Raw genomic sequence first — 15957 nt, forward strand, 5'->3', positions numbered from 1 at the left:
ATTCTTGCACATGCAGATTGAGCATATAATCTAAAACCTAGAAAAAGCGATCATCAACAAATATTTGTATAAAAAACATCATCTCTAATAACATAAAGAACATAATCGCTTATACATATATTCCGTTTCAAATCCATCTTAAAATCAAGATCACTATATGTAACACAAAAGAACTAGCATATATATCACCGATGAATGATAGATGTATTACATAATAGAATACGTTATTATAACTTCCTTCTCACTTTCTTATTACTTTAACGAAGACAAAAAGAGAGGAGAGTTAGGCCAAACAGGCGAACATCGTACGTCCACGATATCCGTGGTGCTTGTTCACATTATTTGCTCGGAATATAATGGTGACACGTTTCAGATAATGATTGAGACTCACTAATGTGAAAAAAGGAAAGAGAAACAGAAAGCTTTAAACGGTGAGAGTGAGGTGCCTAACGAGCACTATTCATTATATAGCAAAAATGGTAACAGGACAGTGAAGTGTTTGGCAGAAAATGCTATTCCTATTCTACAAGTCTTTCTCAACAATAAAGCCTTTGTCATCACTATTCCTTCCTTTTTGGTGTGGTTTTCTATTGCGTGCAGTTGCATCTAATTTCTTAATGTTAGGCTGCTTATTTAATCAATGAGGTGGTGGAGTTAGAGCTTCTGATCGCAGCTAACGGACTTATCATAAGCAAGCACAAGTTTTGAGTATTATATAAGCTGAAAGATTATGTTATATACTCGTTCCAGAGTATCCAATAATCACAACTAGGTATTAAATTTATAATCTGCCAAAAAAATTGGAGTAAGGTGACTGGCTAGTATATATATATATAAATCGACTATCACAAATGAAATTTCACAAACAGTGAAATTCAGTCTCTTGACCTAGCAAACAAAACAAGTCAAGACCATATGAGCAGTAAAACTAAATGGTAGCCTTTGATTATACTATTAAGTATTTGACTTGATAAAAAGAAAAGTAAACAACATAATTTCATTTTAGCAGTTAAAGCCAAATAAGAGATGGTAGTAATGATCCTATAATGATTGGAAGAAATGAAAAATACAACGTGAGATTATCTTGTTTGTTTAGCTAAACTTGGCATCATTAAAATCCAAGAAAAACCATCGTTGTCAATCACTAATCCAATTATATGATTATGTAATCTTGTTGCGGTTACTAGTTATTACATAATCAAAGCCGATAATAATTAGATAAACTAAATAGGTGATGCGACATTTTTCGCCTATACCATATGAGTGCATACGTGGAACCTCTTATCACCGTCAGTTTTTGATCTTGTAGAATGTAGATAAAGAAGGAGATTTGTTTAGCATAGTCCGCGACACAGACGATCAACAAAAAAAAAGCTGGTCCCACAAAAGAAAACCTCGCTATGAAGTGACTTGCCTGCAACTCCCGAGGTGAAAAAGGGAGAAAAAAAGTAAGTGAAGAAGAAAAAAAGAAGCAGACAGCTTCTTAAAAAAAATAAAGAGAAGATTTAAAAAAAAAAAAAAAAAAAGTCGGTAAATAAAACTTATAAAGAAAAAGGAAATCGCGAAAGAGAGGAAGAGACACAGTGCGCATCAGACTCCACTGTCTAAGGAGAGAGAGAGATCGCATTCTCAAACAAGTCACATCAAACTCTCTCTCTTGAAACCGTTAGCAGCTGAGTCAACTCGGTGTATGGATCCAGGCGGGATGATGAACGAGGCCGGGGCGTATAACCTGGCGGAGATCTGGCCGTATCCTACTATCAACGGCGGCGCGGCTGTTAATACCTCGATGAGGAGCGGCGTCTCGTTCGGCGGACCTAACTTGGTCCATCAGTTCGCAGACTCGAATCTGATTAGCAACACTAACTGCAACGATCCGGCACGTATGAGCCACGCGCTCTCGCAGGCGGTGGTTGCTGGTATCGCCGGTGCTAGGAAGCGGCGGGAAGCGGGTGCGGAGGATAATAACGTCGTATCCGGCAGCGACGGACATGACGCGGTAAACGGTTTAATTTTTCCCTCTTTAAAAATAACGGATCCGTTGGATCAAACGGTTGAGATGAGATCTTAGTAACTTAACTGGTACTGATTGTCTTAAAAGTTTAAACTCTCTTTTAAGACGCGTGTTTAGTGTGTAAGGACATGTTTGAATGTATTAAGTACACTTGGCAACACTCTCTCTGATGTTTTAGTAGTTCTGTTTTTTTTTTTTTTTTTTTTGTGTGGAGCCTACAGAATGATGGTGACAGTAAAAAGCAGAAGACTACAGGATGTGAAGATGAAGTCGAAGTAGGAACATTGGATCAAAAGAAGCAGCAGTTGCCTGAACCTCCGAAAGATTATATTCATGTGCGAGCTAGAAGGGGACAGGCTACAGATAGTCACAGTCTAGCTGAAAGGGTAACTCTTTTTATAATCTTTTCATCTTAAATGAGAAAACTTCGAGAGAGCAGACTAGGTAACAGAGTTTTTTCTTGGTTTTGCAGGCGAGGAGAGAAAAGATAAGCGAGCGGATGAAAATCTTGCAAGATCTTGTCCCTGGTTGTAACAAGGTATCTTGGTTTCTCTCTTAATCTGTCTCTCCTCTTGTAGTCACAACCTTAATTAAGCACTTGAAACTTTGCAGGTTATCGGAAAAGCGCTTGTTCTAGATGAGATAATCAATTACATACAATCTCTGCAGCGTCAAGTTGAGGTGCACCCCTTTCTCTCTCAAGTCTGTGTAACGTTTATGATTTCTTTGTTTATTGCTTGTGCATCTCACAAGACTACTACTGCTTCCATTTTCAGTTTTTATCGATGAAACTCGAAGCAGTCAACTCAAGAATGACTCCTGGAATCGAGGTTTTCCCGCCAAAAGAGGTTAGTTTGTTGTGGTACTCACACTCCTATGTAATGATCCTGATCGATCCATTGTCCCAAATTTTCCTCAAATACTCTTCCGTGTTCTGCTTCTGACGACACTCTTGGTTAGATACTTAGATATGAATCCGGTTGATTTAGCCAACCTCAAGACTTTATCTTCTCTTGACATCAATACCACATGCTAACAAAGCTTTCAATGATTATTCACTGAACAATTTCACATTTTGGCAATCTCAGTTTGATCAGCAAACGTTTGAGAATCAGGGGATGCAGTTTGGGGCACAAGGTACAAGGGAATACAGCAGAGGAGCATCACCGGAGTGGTTGCATATGCAGGTAGGAGGTGGTTTCGAAAGATCATAGTGATAAGAAAGAAAGCTGGCTAATATTCACTAAAATAAACTTCGATCTCCAATGTTAGTTACGAAAAAAGAAGCAGCAGCATACGTATAAACATTTATAAAAATATATATATATATACAAGGTTTATTGTTATAGATTCCTAGCTTAGACATGAAGTAAAGCGGAGGGTAGATTGTGGGATACTTTCCTCTGTTGCTGTTTTAGAACATGTTAATAACTGTTTAAGCTTTCACATGCTTTTCTTCTGTTTTATCTTGTGTTGTAATCTTATCTAAGGAAAGGTTTGGTTCTCAAAGAGCTCTCTCTCTCTCTCTACAAAGCATTGATTCATATTCCGAAAGTAGAAAGATTTCGATCTAGAGAACTTTGAATCAGTATCAAACTCATATTTTATAAATGAAACTGAAATGAAAGTGGCGGGCAGGGTTCGAAACCTCATTCCTCTATGCAGTAACAAGTGAAATGACAATGAGAAGACACTATTCTATATATAGACGCTTCTACTACAAACTTTGTTCTCAGCAATCACATCAACAACAACAAAATGATGTTTGTTTCTTTCTTTCGTTTTGAGGGAAACTCGAACTCCGCTTAGAAGAAAAAAATACAAATAAAATCACAAAAAATAATCAGGGGTCTTACGGGTAGTATCTGGTTCGACTTGTCTTGGAGCTGGATCAAACTGAAGGAAGTTCTGCTCCATGTTCTCACTTATCTCTAGAATCGCTGCCATGTTTCCACACCGGTAGCAATAGTTTGGAGCACTAAACACCGTCACCACATTCTTATCCTGTTATGAAAAAAGAAGAACAAGGAAGAGGTGTCAATGATTCAATCATCCCTTATAACCTTAAGAAATTGAGATGAATATGCATACCTGACACCAGTTAAAACCTTCCATGACAAGCTGATGCGCTCTTGATATGAGACTGAGTCCATTGTTGTGATTAAACTGAGTTGCTATATCCTGTCCAAATGTATAACCAGCACCTCTTGGAGATATTCCCCACCCGCATCGATCATCTGGATCAGACCATAGTAAATCACACATTGGTCCTTCGTGTGGAACCTACAGATCATCACACCATACATAAGAGATTTGCTCTTTCATAAGTTATACCTCAAGAGAGCGAGTGGAGGCAGAGAGCCAGAAACAATTCCATAACTCTTCTAAAACAAACCAAACTTAAGGACAGATAAGAAGAAAGGTAATACCTCTTGTATACGATCCAAGCTTCGGATATTATCAAGTGTATCCAGAGAAGGTGATAGCCCTCCATGCAAACAGAAAACCTGTAAACCGATGAAGTCAGGAAGTGTACTTATGTACCAAACACCAAACGGGAAAGTTTAGAGCTCAAACCTGACTCTCGATAAGAGCAGTAAGAGGAAGATAATCGAAAAGGTCTGTGAAATACTTCCACACATTTGCATTCCCGTACTTCCTCAAGCACTCGTCATAAAAACCATATCTGAAGCAAAACAATCATCAAAGAGGTAACACTTGTTGTTGTGCACAGAGTCAGAAGTAACAAGACATCAACAAACCAAAAGCTTACACTTGGGTGATCTGACGACTCTCGTGGTTCCCTCGCAAGATTGTAATCCTATCCCTGTATCTGACTTTCAATGCCACCAATAAAGAAACCGTTTCCACTGAATAGTTGCCACGGTCTGCAAAAGCAAAGAAACAAAACCCAATCTTAAAAAAAAAGACACAAACTTTCAATCATACATTAAGTAAAGATGCAAACTTTACAAAGAATCACCCACAAACGTAGATCTACACACAAACCCTCTAAATAAACAACAACGAAAAGGTGTGGAGAAAGAGGACAGACCTACATAGTCACCCATGAAGAGGTAATTCGTATCGGGGGCGTTACCACCGATTCGGAAAAGCTCGATAAGGTCATAGAACTGGCCGTGGATATCGCCGCAGACGGTGACGGGGCATTTCACGGGCTGAACGTTCCACTCCTCGACGAGGATGGCCTTAGCTTGATCGCAGAGCGTCCTCACATCCTCCTCCGATAAAGGTTTGCACTCCATCAGATGCTCGATCTGACGGTCTAGATCTCCGTTCGGCGGCATGTCGGAAGATGAAATCGCCAGAGATCAAATGGTCTTTGGTGTTTCTCAGACTCTCTCTCTCTCTCTTCTTTGGCTGAGAGAAAATGGATATGGTCAGAAAAATAAAATAATACGTCAGCATGTTATAACCCGGTTAAGATATGGTTTAGTGTATCAAAATTGAATTAGACCGAGATTTATAACACGTGGAAATTGGAAGCCGAGTTGTTCTAGTTTGAATTTGTCTAATGGTTATTTTCATTTTTTGATTAGTCAAATACTCAAATGTCGAAAAATCTCAATGCCAATTTACTCATCTCTCTCATTCGGTAATCAATCATATCTCTCCAACACAAATATCGTTTTCTTACAATTTTAAGAATGTGAATAAACAAACCCAATACATTATGCAAGCCCGTCAATATTTCATGGGCCTGGACTAGAAGAAGATGAAGAGACAAGGAGAAGGCAGGTGGAAGATGCAGTTAAAGAGAAAAAACTTTAAAAAAGGGGGCATTCCGAGAATTGAACTCGGGACCTCTCGCACCCTAAGCGAGAATCATACCACTAGACCAAATGCCCTCTGTTGTTGCAACGTTAAGTTTGGTAAGACACATTCAACATGTTGCTAGAAACTGCGGCTAGAATTAAAACCATAGAATTAAAACTGCGGCTAGTATATCGCGTTTGAATTTAAACAGTAAAACAGAGCATAAAAAAGGCGGAGTTTTGGATGATACATATCTATTTTATGGACCCAATTAAAAAGCCCATTAAAAAAGTAAAAACCCTAACTGTGCCATGGCTCGGAATCAATTTCGAAACCTTCCGTTTGACTCTAAAGGTCTAATTAAAATACAAATAACATGATTTTTTCATTACATGCGTTAAAAAATATACAACCAGATGTAAATTAATTAATTCTCCGTATATATAAACCAAGAAGTCCTCTTCTTCATCTTCTTATTTTCCGCCTGCTCCAGCATTGCGCTACCCTCTCCTCTCCGCGCTTCCAACACCAGGAAGAGCGAAAGCGTGAAAGTTGCTCCGAACCAGACGCAATCTCATCGCATATGCATGTTTGATTGTTCCAGGTGACTCTTAAAACTCACAAAAACCGTTTGTTTTGCTCTCTTTTTTGTTTACTTGTGAAAAACCTTTCGACTCGTGGGCCAACACTTTGAACGGTGAAAGCTCTCTTCGTTCTGTTCACCGTGCGAGTCACGTGATCCCCGTCTTCAAGGCTATAATAATAATAATCAAACCATCTCTTGCTCGTTTTTTTTTGTTTTTGGTCTATGTGTTTTAACCTTGTTCGATGGTAGATCTGGTATTACTGTGTGAAAACGAAAACCCTTTTGTTTGATTTTGAACTGTTTCTCTCGGAACTTTGATTGTTCTTTGTTTGGTTGGCTGCTAAAAACCCTGATTTGTTTTTTTTGATTTGTCTAGTGGAGAAGAAAGAAGAGATGAAGAGAGAAAGAGAAACGTAAGCCTCTCTCTCTCTTTGGTTCCTTATGAGGCGTATAGGTTTACAAACTTCAGCTGGTTTTGATTCTTACATGTGTGTGTTTGTATGTGCATTTCAGGAAAACCAATAACAGGGGATTAACCACAAGTGACGCCCTGCATTACCTCAAAACCGTGAGGAACATTTTTCATGACAATGTAGGCAAGTATGAGACTTTCCTTGAGGTCATGAGGGACTTTAAAGCTCAAAGGTATATATATATATGTACCTTCTTCTCTTCTCTTTCACTTTTGTCTTTCTTGTAAAGGTCTGATGGTGTCTCGTGTTGGTTTGCAGAGTCGACACTGCTGGTGTCATTGAAAGAATTAAAGATTTGTTCAAGGGGTACAACGACCTACTCCTGGGTTTTAATACTTTCTTGCCCAAAGACCATACAATAACCCTTTCGCCTGAGGAAGAGAAGCCTAAAAACAAGGTGGATTACAACGATGCTATCAGTTTTGTCACCAAGATTAAGGTATGTAAAATGTAGACACTGTTTTGATTTTCTTACGGGTAAGGTTTACTTTGAATTATCACTGCTTTTGCAGGCGAGGTTTGGTGGTGATGAAGATGCCTATAAAAGTTTTCTAGACATCTTGAACATGTACCGAAAGGATAAAAAGTCCATCACTGAGGTCTACAAAGAGGTATGTTTATTGTTAACTCTTTAGACTTTCTGCCTCTTATTCTTATTTGTTAATGGGACAGTTCTAATGCATCTGTTGTGTAGGTTACTTTGCTGTTCAAGGGTCATGAAGATCTGCTGGTAGAGTTCGTTAATTTCTTACCTAGTTGTTCAGAATCTACTTCTACGAAGAATGCAGTACCGCTTCGGAAGGTTTAATTCGTTTTTTTCTAAAGGATAGCATCTTTTGTGCAGTTAGCCATATTTGTGTGCTTAATGGAGAAATGAACTTTGGCCATTCATCATTTCCTCTAGGGAACTTGATGATTCAGTTTTTGATTGAGATATTGATCTATACTCTCTCTTTTTTTGCCACAGAGAATAAAACGAGAGCGTAAGCTCGAATATGAGTCTGAACACTCTGATCAACGAGAAGATGGTGATGAGAACCTTGTCGCTTGCCCCGCTGGTAATTCCCTGGGAAGTGAGTATTCGGATGGCCTGTTGCATTTCTATAAGATGTCTTTCATTCTAGTGATGTAGATGCACCCTCATCTTTTGTAATGTGACCATGGTCATTTTTCTCTCTGTTAAAGTCTTAAGTAGTGGTTTGTATCTTCATCTTGTATACTGTGATCAATCCCAGTGCTCCGTAGTTTTACTTCTGGTTCTAAGGTAGTTCATTTTTGCAGACTCCCTTGTTAAAAAAGAAGGCCAGCGAGCCTATTTGAAGGCAGAAGACAATGGGGGAATTAGAGAAGAGAGTGAAAGAGATACAGATAGAACTGATAAAAGTGCAGAGGCTGGCAGTATTGATACTGGAAATCAAAAAAGTTCACCATCTGCTTCGAAGTATGTGGGAGTACCTATAAATGAACTTGATCTTTCCGAGTGCGTTCAGTGTACGCCAAGTTATCGGCTCCTTCCAAAGGATGTGAGTGCCACGTTGTTCTTAATAACATCTTTATACTACACTGCAATTCACTGCATAATGCCATTCTTTTATAATCATATGGTTGGTCTTTGTCCATGCAGTATCCAGTTGAGATTCCAAGGTACAGGAATGCACTTGGTAAAAAGATACTTAATGACCACCTGGTATCCGTCACCTCAGGGAGTGAAGATTACTCCTTCAGTCATATGCGCAAAAACCAGTATGAAGAAAGCTTGTTTCGGTGTGAGGATGACAGGTATGATCTGGTAGTTGATGAAATAAAATCCCCCTCTTTAACATTCCTAATGTGTGTGCAGGTATGAAATGGACATGTTACTAGGATCTGTAAGTTCAGCTATCAAACACGTGGAGATCCTTCTGGAAAAGATCAACAACAATACAATCTCTACGGACACGATATGCATTGAAAAACATTTATCACGTAAGTCGTTAGTTTGCAACAAATCTAGTGTGGCTATATTTTTGGTTGTTTGTGCTAATTAACTTTATATATGACTGTATCTTATAGCTATGAACTTACGATGCATTGAGCGGCTATACGGTGATAATGGGCTTGATGTCATGGATCTTATGAAGAAGAATTTGCATAGCGCTTTACCGGTGATACTAACGCGCTTGAAGCAGAAGCAAGAAGAATGGGCAAGGTGCCACTCTGATTTCCAGAAAGTTTGGGCTGAAGTGTATGCCAAGAATCACCATAAGTCACTGGATCATCGTAGTTTCTATTTCAAGCAGCAGGACGCCAAGAACTTGAGCACAAAATGTAAGCTTCTTTTTCAATTTTTTTCTTAATAAGTTCATTGTGGGAAGATCTGCTTCAAGCTATTAATGCCATTGTTTTGTTGGGTCCTTAAATGCAGGTTTAGTGGCAGAGATAAAAGATATCAGTGAGAAAAAGCATCAAGAAGATCTGCTTCAAGCTATCTCTGTCAGAACTATGCCTTCTTTTACTCCGGATTTGGAGTTCAATTATTGTGATACACAAATTCACGAAGACCTGTATCTGTTAATCAAGTACTACTGTGAAGAACTGTGCACGACTGAACAAGCAGATAAAGTAATGAATCTGTGGACAACCTTTTTGGAGCCCATGTTCGGCATTGTTTCGAGGAGTCAAGGTAACCTGGCGATGGACGAAGAGTTAAAAAGCAACAACCAAGAATTGCAAGATGGATGTGTGGCAGTGAAGGACAGCGCTTCTGGGTCAAACCGTAAAAAGCATCCAAGATCCCCGGAAAAGCTGAAGAAGGATAATCCAGCAGTGCAAGGCAGCTCTCCTGGGAAAGATGTGTCTTCCAATATAGTGAAAACAGTTAAGCACGATAAACAGCAAGATGATGAAGCATTGACTAATGAGGTAAGTCGTTGTGTGGAGTTGTTTTAAACCATATCTTAGGTACTTCGGTTCTAATAAAATTCTTTAGTTACGAGTTTGATCCCTAACCTTGGTTCATGGTCTACAGCTTATCCAGTCGTCGAAGCTGGTGTCCCCAAGAAACGATCAGATAACTGAAAATGTAGAGATTCGTAAGGCTAAGGAAGTATCAGTTGAGGTTGAGCGGGAAGAGGGTGAATTATCTCCCACAGGCACTTGTGAGGTGGCTAATGGACCCGAAGGTGAAGATGGATCCTCCGCATTTTCAGAAAGGTTTCTGGAAACTATAAAACCTGTTGCCAATCATGTGCCTGGGCCATTGAAAGCTACTGAAACTGGCTCCCAGAATGATTCTCGAGTTTTCTACGGGAATGATTCCTGTTATGTGCTATTTAGGTTTCATCAAGTAAGGACTGTTTAAAGCAAGCTTTAATATGATAGTTTCAATCTCCGGTGCTAATACTTCTGCTCGTTTTCAGATGTTGTACGAGAGGATGCAATCAGCAAAGAAACAGGCAGAAAAGAAGGGGAAGGCTCCAGATAACACAACTCCTGATTCTTATTCAAGGTGATGTATCTTCTAAGTTAACATTTTTTTTTTCTTTAACAACGGTTCCTTACTGACTTTTGGAAGCATAACACTATTAGGTTCATGGATGCACTCTATAATTTACTTGACGGCTCTAGTGACAATACAAAGTATGAAGATGAGTGCCGCTCTGCTTTTGGTGCACAGTCCTATGTTCTTTTCACATTGGACAAGCTAGTTCAGAAGCTTGTTAAGCAGGTAAGAACAAACTAAATTCATGTCTCCTTAACTCTCTGCGTCCATTCTCTCTTGCCTGATTCATTGGAATGGTTTGGATATGTTTCAGCTCCACGCCGTTGCATCTGATGAGACAGACACCAAGCTTGTGCAACTAGACGCATATGAGAACTGCAGAAAGAAGGGAAGATTCTTTGATCTAGTGTATCATGAGAATGCACGTGCCATTCTCCACGACGCAAACATATACCGGATCAGATATGTAGGTTTTCTCCCAAACTTCAAATCTTTTTTTCCATTCGAGTCTTAGTTTATTAATATCATTTTGGAACTTATTTTGCAGTCGTCGGTGGAAACTACTCTCTCGATTCAGCTTATGAACAGTCATCCTGAAGTAACGGGTACAGCGATGGATCCAGGTTTTGCAGACTATCTGCAAAATGATTTTCTGACATCGGTCAATGATGAAGAGAAGCACGGAGTGTTTCTGAAAAGGTGAAGGAAGCATTGATAAGAGCATGTGGTGTATATATGTTTTCTTTGGTTCTGGAGTAATGTTTAAGCTAACTCTCTGCAGGAACAAGGAGAAACTCACCGGTATAGATGAATCTTCGGGGATGCTTGTTGCAATGGAAGGATTAAATGTTATAAACGGGATTGAAGCTAAGATGGCTTGCAGTACTTCAAAGGTACAAAACATATCATGAGTTTTTGTATATTTGCAGATGAATGAAACTTTACTTTGCCTCCCAATGATTCAAACTGCTGTGTAGGTGAAGTATATAGCAAACACATCAGATCTTTTGTACAGAAGCAAGCAGAGGAAACGGAACCCAATGGGACAGAGGCTTAAAAGAATCAGCGAAATCTCAAAACAGAGGAGAATATCGCGGTTTCACATTATGCTCAATTGCAAAACCATGGCCTTGCCGTCTCTATAAGCACGTACTTACTCCAGTTCTTTCTCTCTAACATCGTATCTTCCTTTTGATGTAATGGTTCGTCATTTACTAGACTTCAACGTTGTGTTTTTTTAATTGTTTCAGGTGTTAGTGCTGAGGTTCTTAGTGGCAAAGGTTCTTTGACTCTTATTAGAGATTATGCAAAGTTTTGGTGGTGTAGGTGTGATCATCATATGGCTCATGATTCATCACTACGCAACCTTTTTGTTTCCGCCAGTTTTGGACCTTTTGGTGTATAGTTTTTATTAGAATATTATATTGTATGATACGAAAGTTTGCAACATCGGGGAGTAGTAATTTCTACATTCAACAACTCTTTCATTTCATGTTTATTAGTCTTAAAAAGAAGATCTCCTATATCATTCAATATCATGAGTTTAAGTTAGTAACAACACACATGAGACTTTGGTTTAATGTGATTTGGTCTTACATGTCAAGACTAAAGCATAAAAACGTTGGAAGACGCATGCAACAGCGACCGGGGCGCTACAGTAGCCAAAGATGACAAGAGAGAAAAAGGAAGATATATTCATTGCCCACATGAAGGTGACAAAACGCAAACCAATGAAAATATTTGTTATTATTGCCTTTTTTAAAAAAAATTACGCCAAACGTGAGGAGCATCCTTTAGGGATGATCTTGTTGTCGACAATAATTAAATGGGTTTTGTTGGTATATATATATACATTGTATCTAGATTTTTCAATATTGAAATTCTCCTTCCGATGTGGTTGGTTGTCATTAACAGCACATGATGAGGTTATACTAATATAATCCTTTAATGTTAAGTAACTTTTGTATATCGCATCCATGTGAAGATCATACTCAAATCAAAATGGAGTTGTAAACATAAATTCTACAGTTTTAAAGAAACGCTCAAAATAAGCGCCACAGACAACGGATCTGTAAAGACTATATATGGAGATATATGCCTTCAAGAAAGGGAACAATAGTTGCCCATTTCCAGCCTTTTTTCTTTTTTTTTCTTCCTTTCTTTATACACATGTACATATGCATAATATGAATGATGCATCCACTTCTTTGTATATTAGTAATATTTTTTGTTTTTGAGTTTACATTGTGTACTAAAATTTTCATCAAAAACTTGCTTATGCTCTTAAGTCTCACCTATATCTTTATCTTGTATCAGGTTCAGACGTTATCAGTTACTTATTTTGTAAAAAGCATTAGCTCTTGGATTCTTGAATTTTTCAGATCTAGTTAAGTTATTGATAATAGATACGTCCGGCATTTTACAAATGCTATAAGCGTTTTAACTTAATTAAAGATGTCAAACCAAAACTATCTTCAATAAATGTAGCCAAGTACACAATATTTGAACAATTGATCCTAAAGATATCTATACTTTTTTCTCTAAATAGCTTTTCAATACAGAAATGATCAAGTAAGAGCACACACCAAATAAAAGACAAAGTGGTAGGCTCTAATGAGTCGTTTGTGCTAACTAGTTGATGGTACTACTACGTTCGATATGTAAATAATTTAAATACTGTCAACAAACTTGAAAACTAATTAGTAGTGTGAACTATAAAGTTATTTTCTTCCATTATCTTTTATATACTAAAACACAAAGTCAAAACTCAAAACCATAACGTATTATGTTGCATAATAGTAATAATTAAAATAATTATAGGAAATTCGAAAAGCTTTTAGAAACAGAAGTACGTCCACGTGGAGCGAGATTAAAGGACATCTATAAAATTGACGGCGTCAAGTCAACGTGCAATTAAAAACACCGTCAAAGGGTAAAAAAAGTTAACGGAGATAGATATTACACGGACCCCCGGAAAAGGTCACTAATCTAATCCGGGACTCCTCATCTTCTGCCGTCGAACCGGCGACGGAGTAGACTCCGGCGACGTTGTCAGCACATCGTCATCTTCATCGTCTAATGGAGAAAGTAGCGGCGAGGAAAAGATCTCCACGGGAGATAACGGCGGGGAAGAAGAGTCCGAAGAATCAGGCGAGAGAGTCGACGGCGGCGGAGAAGAGTCCGACGAATCATGCGAGAGAGTCAACGGCGGCGAATCTTCTGGAAGCTTCCGTTTGTTTCCGTTGGAAACTTGAACGTCTCTGGTTAAATAGTTTCTCAGGCGTTTCACGTCGGCGAGTTTCACCGGTTTCAGTAAGAAGTCCTCCGCACCTTCCTCAAGACACCTGCCGGAATCAGTTTTATCAGTCAACCGTTTACTCTAACTCGAAATCAACAAAGCCTGAGGATTGATAACGAAAACTCACCTGTCGATTCTGGTTATTACATTCTCCGACGACATTATTACAACCGGGACTTGTCGGAAACTGGACGATTCCTGTTTCAGATTTCCGGAAAATTCCACATTGTTCCGACAGGATTCAAAAATAAATAAAAATAAATAATTATGTAAAACGGCGGTGAAATTCAAACCTTAATCTTCTTGAGGAGCTCGTAACCAGTCATTCCAGGCATGCAGTAATCGGTGATGATCAGATCAACTTTCAATCTCTAAGAATCAGTAAGAAAACTAAAAAAAATATCAATAATCTTGATCACTAATTATAAAAGAAAAATCTCTTTAAATTCGAAGACTTTACATCGAGTTCTGCAGAGGCTTTCTCGTTGTCTATCCCTAGAAACTCCAGAGCACGCCATCCGCTATCTACCGCCGTGACTGAAACAGAACCGCCCGAGATGTGTTTTATTTTTTTAGATTTTTCGATGTCTAAATACATTTTTAGTTATTTTATAAATTAGGAAGACGAACCTTTGCAGGAGGTAATACGAAGCAATCTCTCGATGACAATCCGATCAACGAGGCTGTCGTCGACGGCCAGGACGTGAACTTCGTCTACATCCAACGGTGGAGAATCTATTCCTCCGATGCCGACGCTCATCATCTCCGACCTCCGTAGACATGAAACGCCACCGTCGCTGGCCATGGCCGAGAGTAGTAGTAGTAACTGAGAGGAGAGGATATTAAAGTTTAAGACGAGAGAGAGAGCTCACATCTGTTTTCGTTTCCTCTTCCTGTCTTCTTACGACAGTTTTTTATATTTCCTATTTTTTTTTCCCTCTTTCCTCAGAAATTAAAATCAATCTTTTAGGGTCCTTTTGTTATAAATTAGTACTAGTACTGTATAAGTTTTCTTCTACAGTGAGGAAAATCCAACAAAATATATTTGTTTATTTATTGTGTGCCGTGCTTGTAGGGTTGAAAAATTGAACTTTATTTTGAAGAAATAAATAATATTAAAAAAATGAGATTTCTGAAAATCCGGTGGGGGGGGCCTAGTGCGAATATCAATGAGAAAATATTCCTACATCGAATAAATAATAGAGGAGATAAATCCGTACAAAGGACTCGGAAAATAATACCATAGACAGATCATGACCAATATCTCTTTAGGTAGTGTGAGTGAAAACCTGAAAGTAGACTTTTAACTGTTCATTAACATAATAAAAAGCTGAAATGTGAAGCTAGTTTGGTCGCCATTGCAGTCCTCAGTAGCGATTAAAGTAAACCGTTTCAATGAGTGCGTATAATCTGGCTCGTTTAGGATCGGTCTTACTAGATATGTAACATATGTTGTTGGGCAACACACTTTAAGCATTTTAACATATGTAACATATGACTTCCGAGTATGTATGAGTTATGAATTATGATTCAGCATCTGTTCTCCATGCATGTTTCAATGTAACCAAGACATTAGTTAACCAAATCTAGAATTTTACCCAAGATAATCTTTCATTGCAAGTTTGGAACCGTTCTTCCCAACACGTTATGTTGTAGATGTATGTATTTTTCTAGAAATGTAGATGAATAACACACAAAAATATTGTTGATTGGTCCGTTTCTACTTTACTATCACGAAAGTATAAAATGCAATCCATAGAATAAATAGTTCACAAACAAAGAGAGAATAAATATTGTAAATTCAAATTAAGATATGCGTATAATGTCTTTTTCCAATTCGCCGATGGGTGCCATAAATCATAAGCCGCAATAACATTATCCAAACCAGACGTTTAGTTGTTACTCTACAATAAGGACATCTGCATCGGTGGTAAATAAGTTTCTTCCAAGTATAATATAACTATTTTGGATTTAATTAGAATTTGTAATTAACTTTTATTGATAAACAAAACAGAGCCACTTAAAACATGCCTTTGGTATTTAGAGTCTCTTAAATGTCCGTAATGGTATGGTCTTAGAGATACTTGGCGTTTCTTTTATTTTTTCTATACATTTTCTTTCATCTCTTTCTATTATTTTCTTTTTTTTAATCGAAAAATTACGGTAGAAACCAACCGATGCGGATGGTCTAATAAACTAATCCAAAAAGCCATCAAAAATTTGATGATTTATTTTGACAAATATCAATTTTCCGAACAATTGGAAGGTGGACAAATAATAATGCATTGACGTCCACATTAAAATTAGGATTCGTAGGTCCCAAGGAAA

General features: G+C 38.2%; 4 protein-coding genes and 1 non-coding gene across 6 annotated transcripts; 2 read left to right on the forward strand and 3 right to left on the reverse strand.

Annotated features, from left to right (window-relative positions):
- Positions 1-1352: 1352 nt before the first annotated feature.
- LOC103871814 (transcription factor BPE) lies at positions 1353-3523 on the forward strand. The gene is made up of 6 exons (XM_009150121.3): positions 1353-1999; positions 2236-2400; positions 2487-2552; positions 2627-2695; positions 2791-2862; positions 3103-3523. Exons 1-6 carry the CDS (start codon positions 1691-1693, stop codon positions 3226-3228), a joined length of 807 nt encoding a protein of 268 aa, XP_009148369.1. The 5' UTR covers positions 1353-1690; the 3' UTR covers positions 3229-3523.
- Positions 3524-3650: 127 nt separating this feature from the next.
- Positions 3651-5424, reverse strand: LOC103871815 (serine/threonine-protein phosphatase PP2A-2 catalytic subunit). Its single transcript, XM_009150122.3, has 6 exons — positions 5070-5424; positions 4788-4902; positions 4592-4700; positions 4444-4521; positions 4106-4297; positions 3651-4018 (listed from the first exon to the last, which is right to left on the reverse strand). Exons 1-6 carry the CDS (start codon positions 5320-5322, stop codon positions 3845-3847), a joined length of 921 nt encoding a protein of 306 aa, XP_009148370.1. The 5' UTR covers positions 5323-5424; the 3' UTR covers positions 3651-3844.
- Positions 5425-5811: 387 nt separating this feature from the next.
- On the reverse strand, positions 5812-5883 carry TRNAP-AGG. The gene has a single exon. It is a non-coding gene; the product is annotated as a tRNA-Pro (tRNA).
- Positions 5884-6194: 311 nt separating this feature from the next.
- Positions 6195-11864, forward strand: LOC103871816 (paired amphipathic helix protein Sin3-like 6). Of its 2 annotated transcripts, XM_009150123.3 has the most exons (20): positions 6196-6395; positions 6754-6790; positions 6891-7022; positions 7109-7289; positions 7363-7461; positions 7545-7652; positions 7818-7923; positions 8132-8373; positions 8475-8629; positions 8691-8815; positions 8903-9157; positions 9255-9751; positions 9858-10175; positions 10249-10337; positions 10418-10556; positions 10645-10797; positions 10879-11030; positions 11113-11224; positions 11309-11480; positions 11582-11864. In XM_009150123.3, the coding sequence occupies exons 2-19, from the start codon at positions 6771-6773 to the stop codon at positions 11474-11476; spliced, it is 3051 nt and encodes a 1016-aa protein (XP_009148371.1). In that variant the 5' UTR covers positions 6196-6395; positions 6754-6770; the 3' UTR covers positions 11477-11480; positions 11582-11864. The 2 variants fall into 2 exon arrangements, with proteins under 2 accessions (XP_033128687.1, XP_009148371.1); XM_033272796.1 differs by lacking the exon at positions 11582-11864 and having other exon boundaries at positions 6195-6395; positions 7818-7908; positions 11309-11476.
- A 1177-nt stretch (positions 11865-13041) lies between these two features.
- Positions 13042-14644, reverse strand: LOC103871817 (two-component response regulator ARR4). Its single transcript, XM_009150125.3, has 5 exons — positions 14260-14644; positions 14090-14166; positions 13923-14000; positions 13757-13827; positions 13042-13675 (listed from the first exon to the last, which is right to left on the reverse strand). The coding sequence occupies exons 1-5, from the start codon at positions 14432-14434 to the stop codon at positions 13315-13317; spliced, it is 762 nt and encodes a 253-aa protein (XP_009148373.1). The 5' UTR covers positions 14435-14644; the 3' UTR covers positions 13042-13314.
- Between the last annotated feature and the right edge of the window lie 1313 nt (positions 14645-15957).

Source organism: Brassica rapa, chromosome A06 (genome assembly GCF_000309985.2).
Source record: "Brassica rapa cultivar Chiifu-401-42 chromosome A06, CAAS_Brap_v3.01, whole genome shotgun sequence".
Lineage (NCBI taxonomy): Eukaryota > Viridiplantae > Streptophyta > Magnoliopsida > Brassicales > Brassicaceae > Brassica > Brassica rapa.

Excerpts from the sequence above, each read along its gene's own strand:
- LOC103871817 (XM_009150125.3), bottom strand. The coding sequence starts at position 14,434 with ATGGCCAGCGACGGTGGCGTTTCATGTCTACGGAGGTCGGAGATGATG. Across the intron at positions 14,167-14,259 it reads TCGTATTACCTCCTGCAAAG|TCACGGCGGTAGATAGCGGA; the intron begins GTTCGTCTTCCT and ends GTTCTGTTTCAG. Across the intron at positions 13,828-13,922 it reads AGCTCCTCAAGAAGATTAAG|GAATCGTCCAGTTTCCGACA; the intron begins GTTTGAATTTCA and ends AATCTGAAACAG.
- LOC103871814 (XM_009150121.3), top strand. The coding sequence starts at position 1,691 with ATGGATCCAGGCGGGATGATGAACGAGGCCGGGGCGTATAACCTGGCG. Across the intron at positions 2,401-2,486 it reads GTCACAGTCTAGCTGAAAGG|GCGAGGAGAGAAAAGATAAG; the intron begins GTAACTCTTTTT and ends TTGGTTTTGCAG. Across the intron at positions 2,863-3,102 it reads AGGTTTTCCCGCCAAAAGAG|TTTGATCAGCAAACGTTTGA; the intron begins GTTAGTTTGTTG and ends TGGCAATCTCAG.
- LOC103871815 (XM_009150122.3), bottom strand. The coding sequence starts at position 5,322 with ATGCCGCCGAACGGAGATCTAGACCGTCAGATCGAGCATCTGATGGAG. Across the intron at positions 4,903-5,069 it reads CTTCATGGGTGACTATGTAG|ACCGTGGCAACTATTCAGTG; the intron begins GTCTGTCCTCTT and ends TTGCTTTTGCAG. Across the intron at positions 4,298-4,443 it reads GCTTGGATCGTATACAAGAG|GTTCCACACGAAGGACCAAT; the intron begins GTATTACCTTTC and ends GATGATCTGTAG.
- LOC103871816 (XM_009150123.3), top strand. The coding sequence starts at position 6,771 with ATGAAGAGAGAAAGAGAAAC. Across the intron at positions 9,752-9,857 it reads ATGAAGCATTGACTAATGAG|CTTATCCAGTCGTCGAAGCT; the intron begins GTAAGTCGTTGT and ends CATGGTCTACAG. Across the intron at positions 11,225-11,308 it reads TGGCTTGCAGTACTTCAAAG|GTGAAGTATATAGCAAACAC; the intron begins GTACAAAACATA and ends ACTGCTGTGTAG.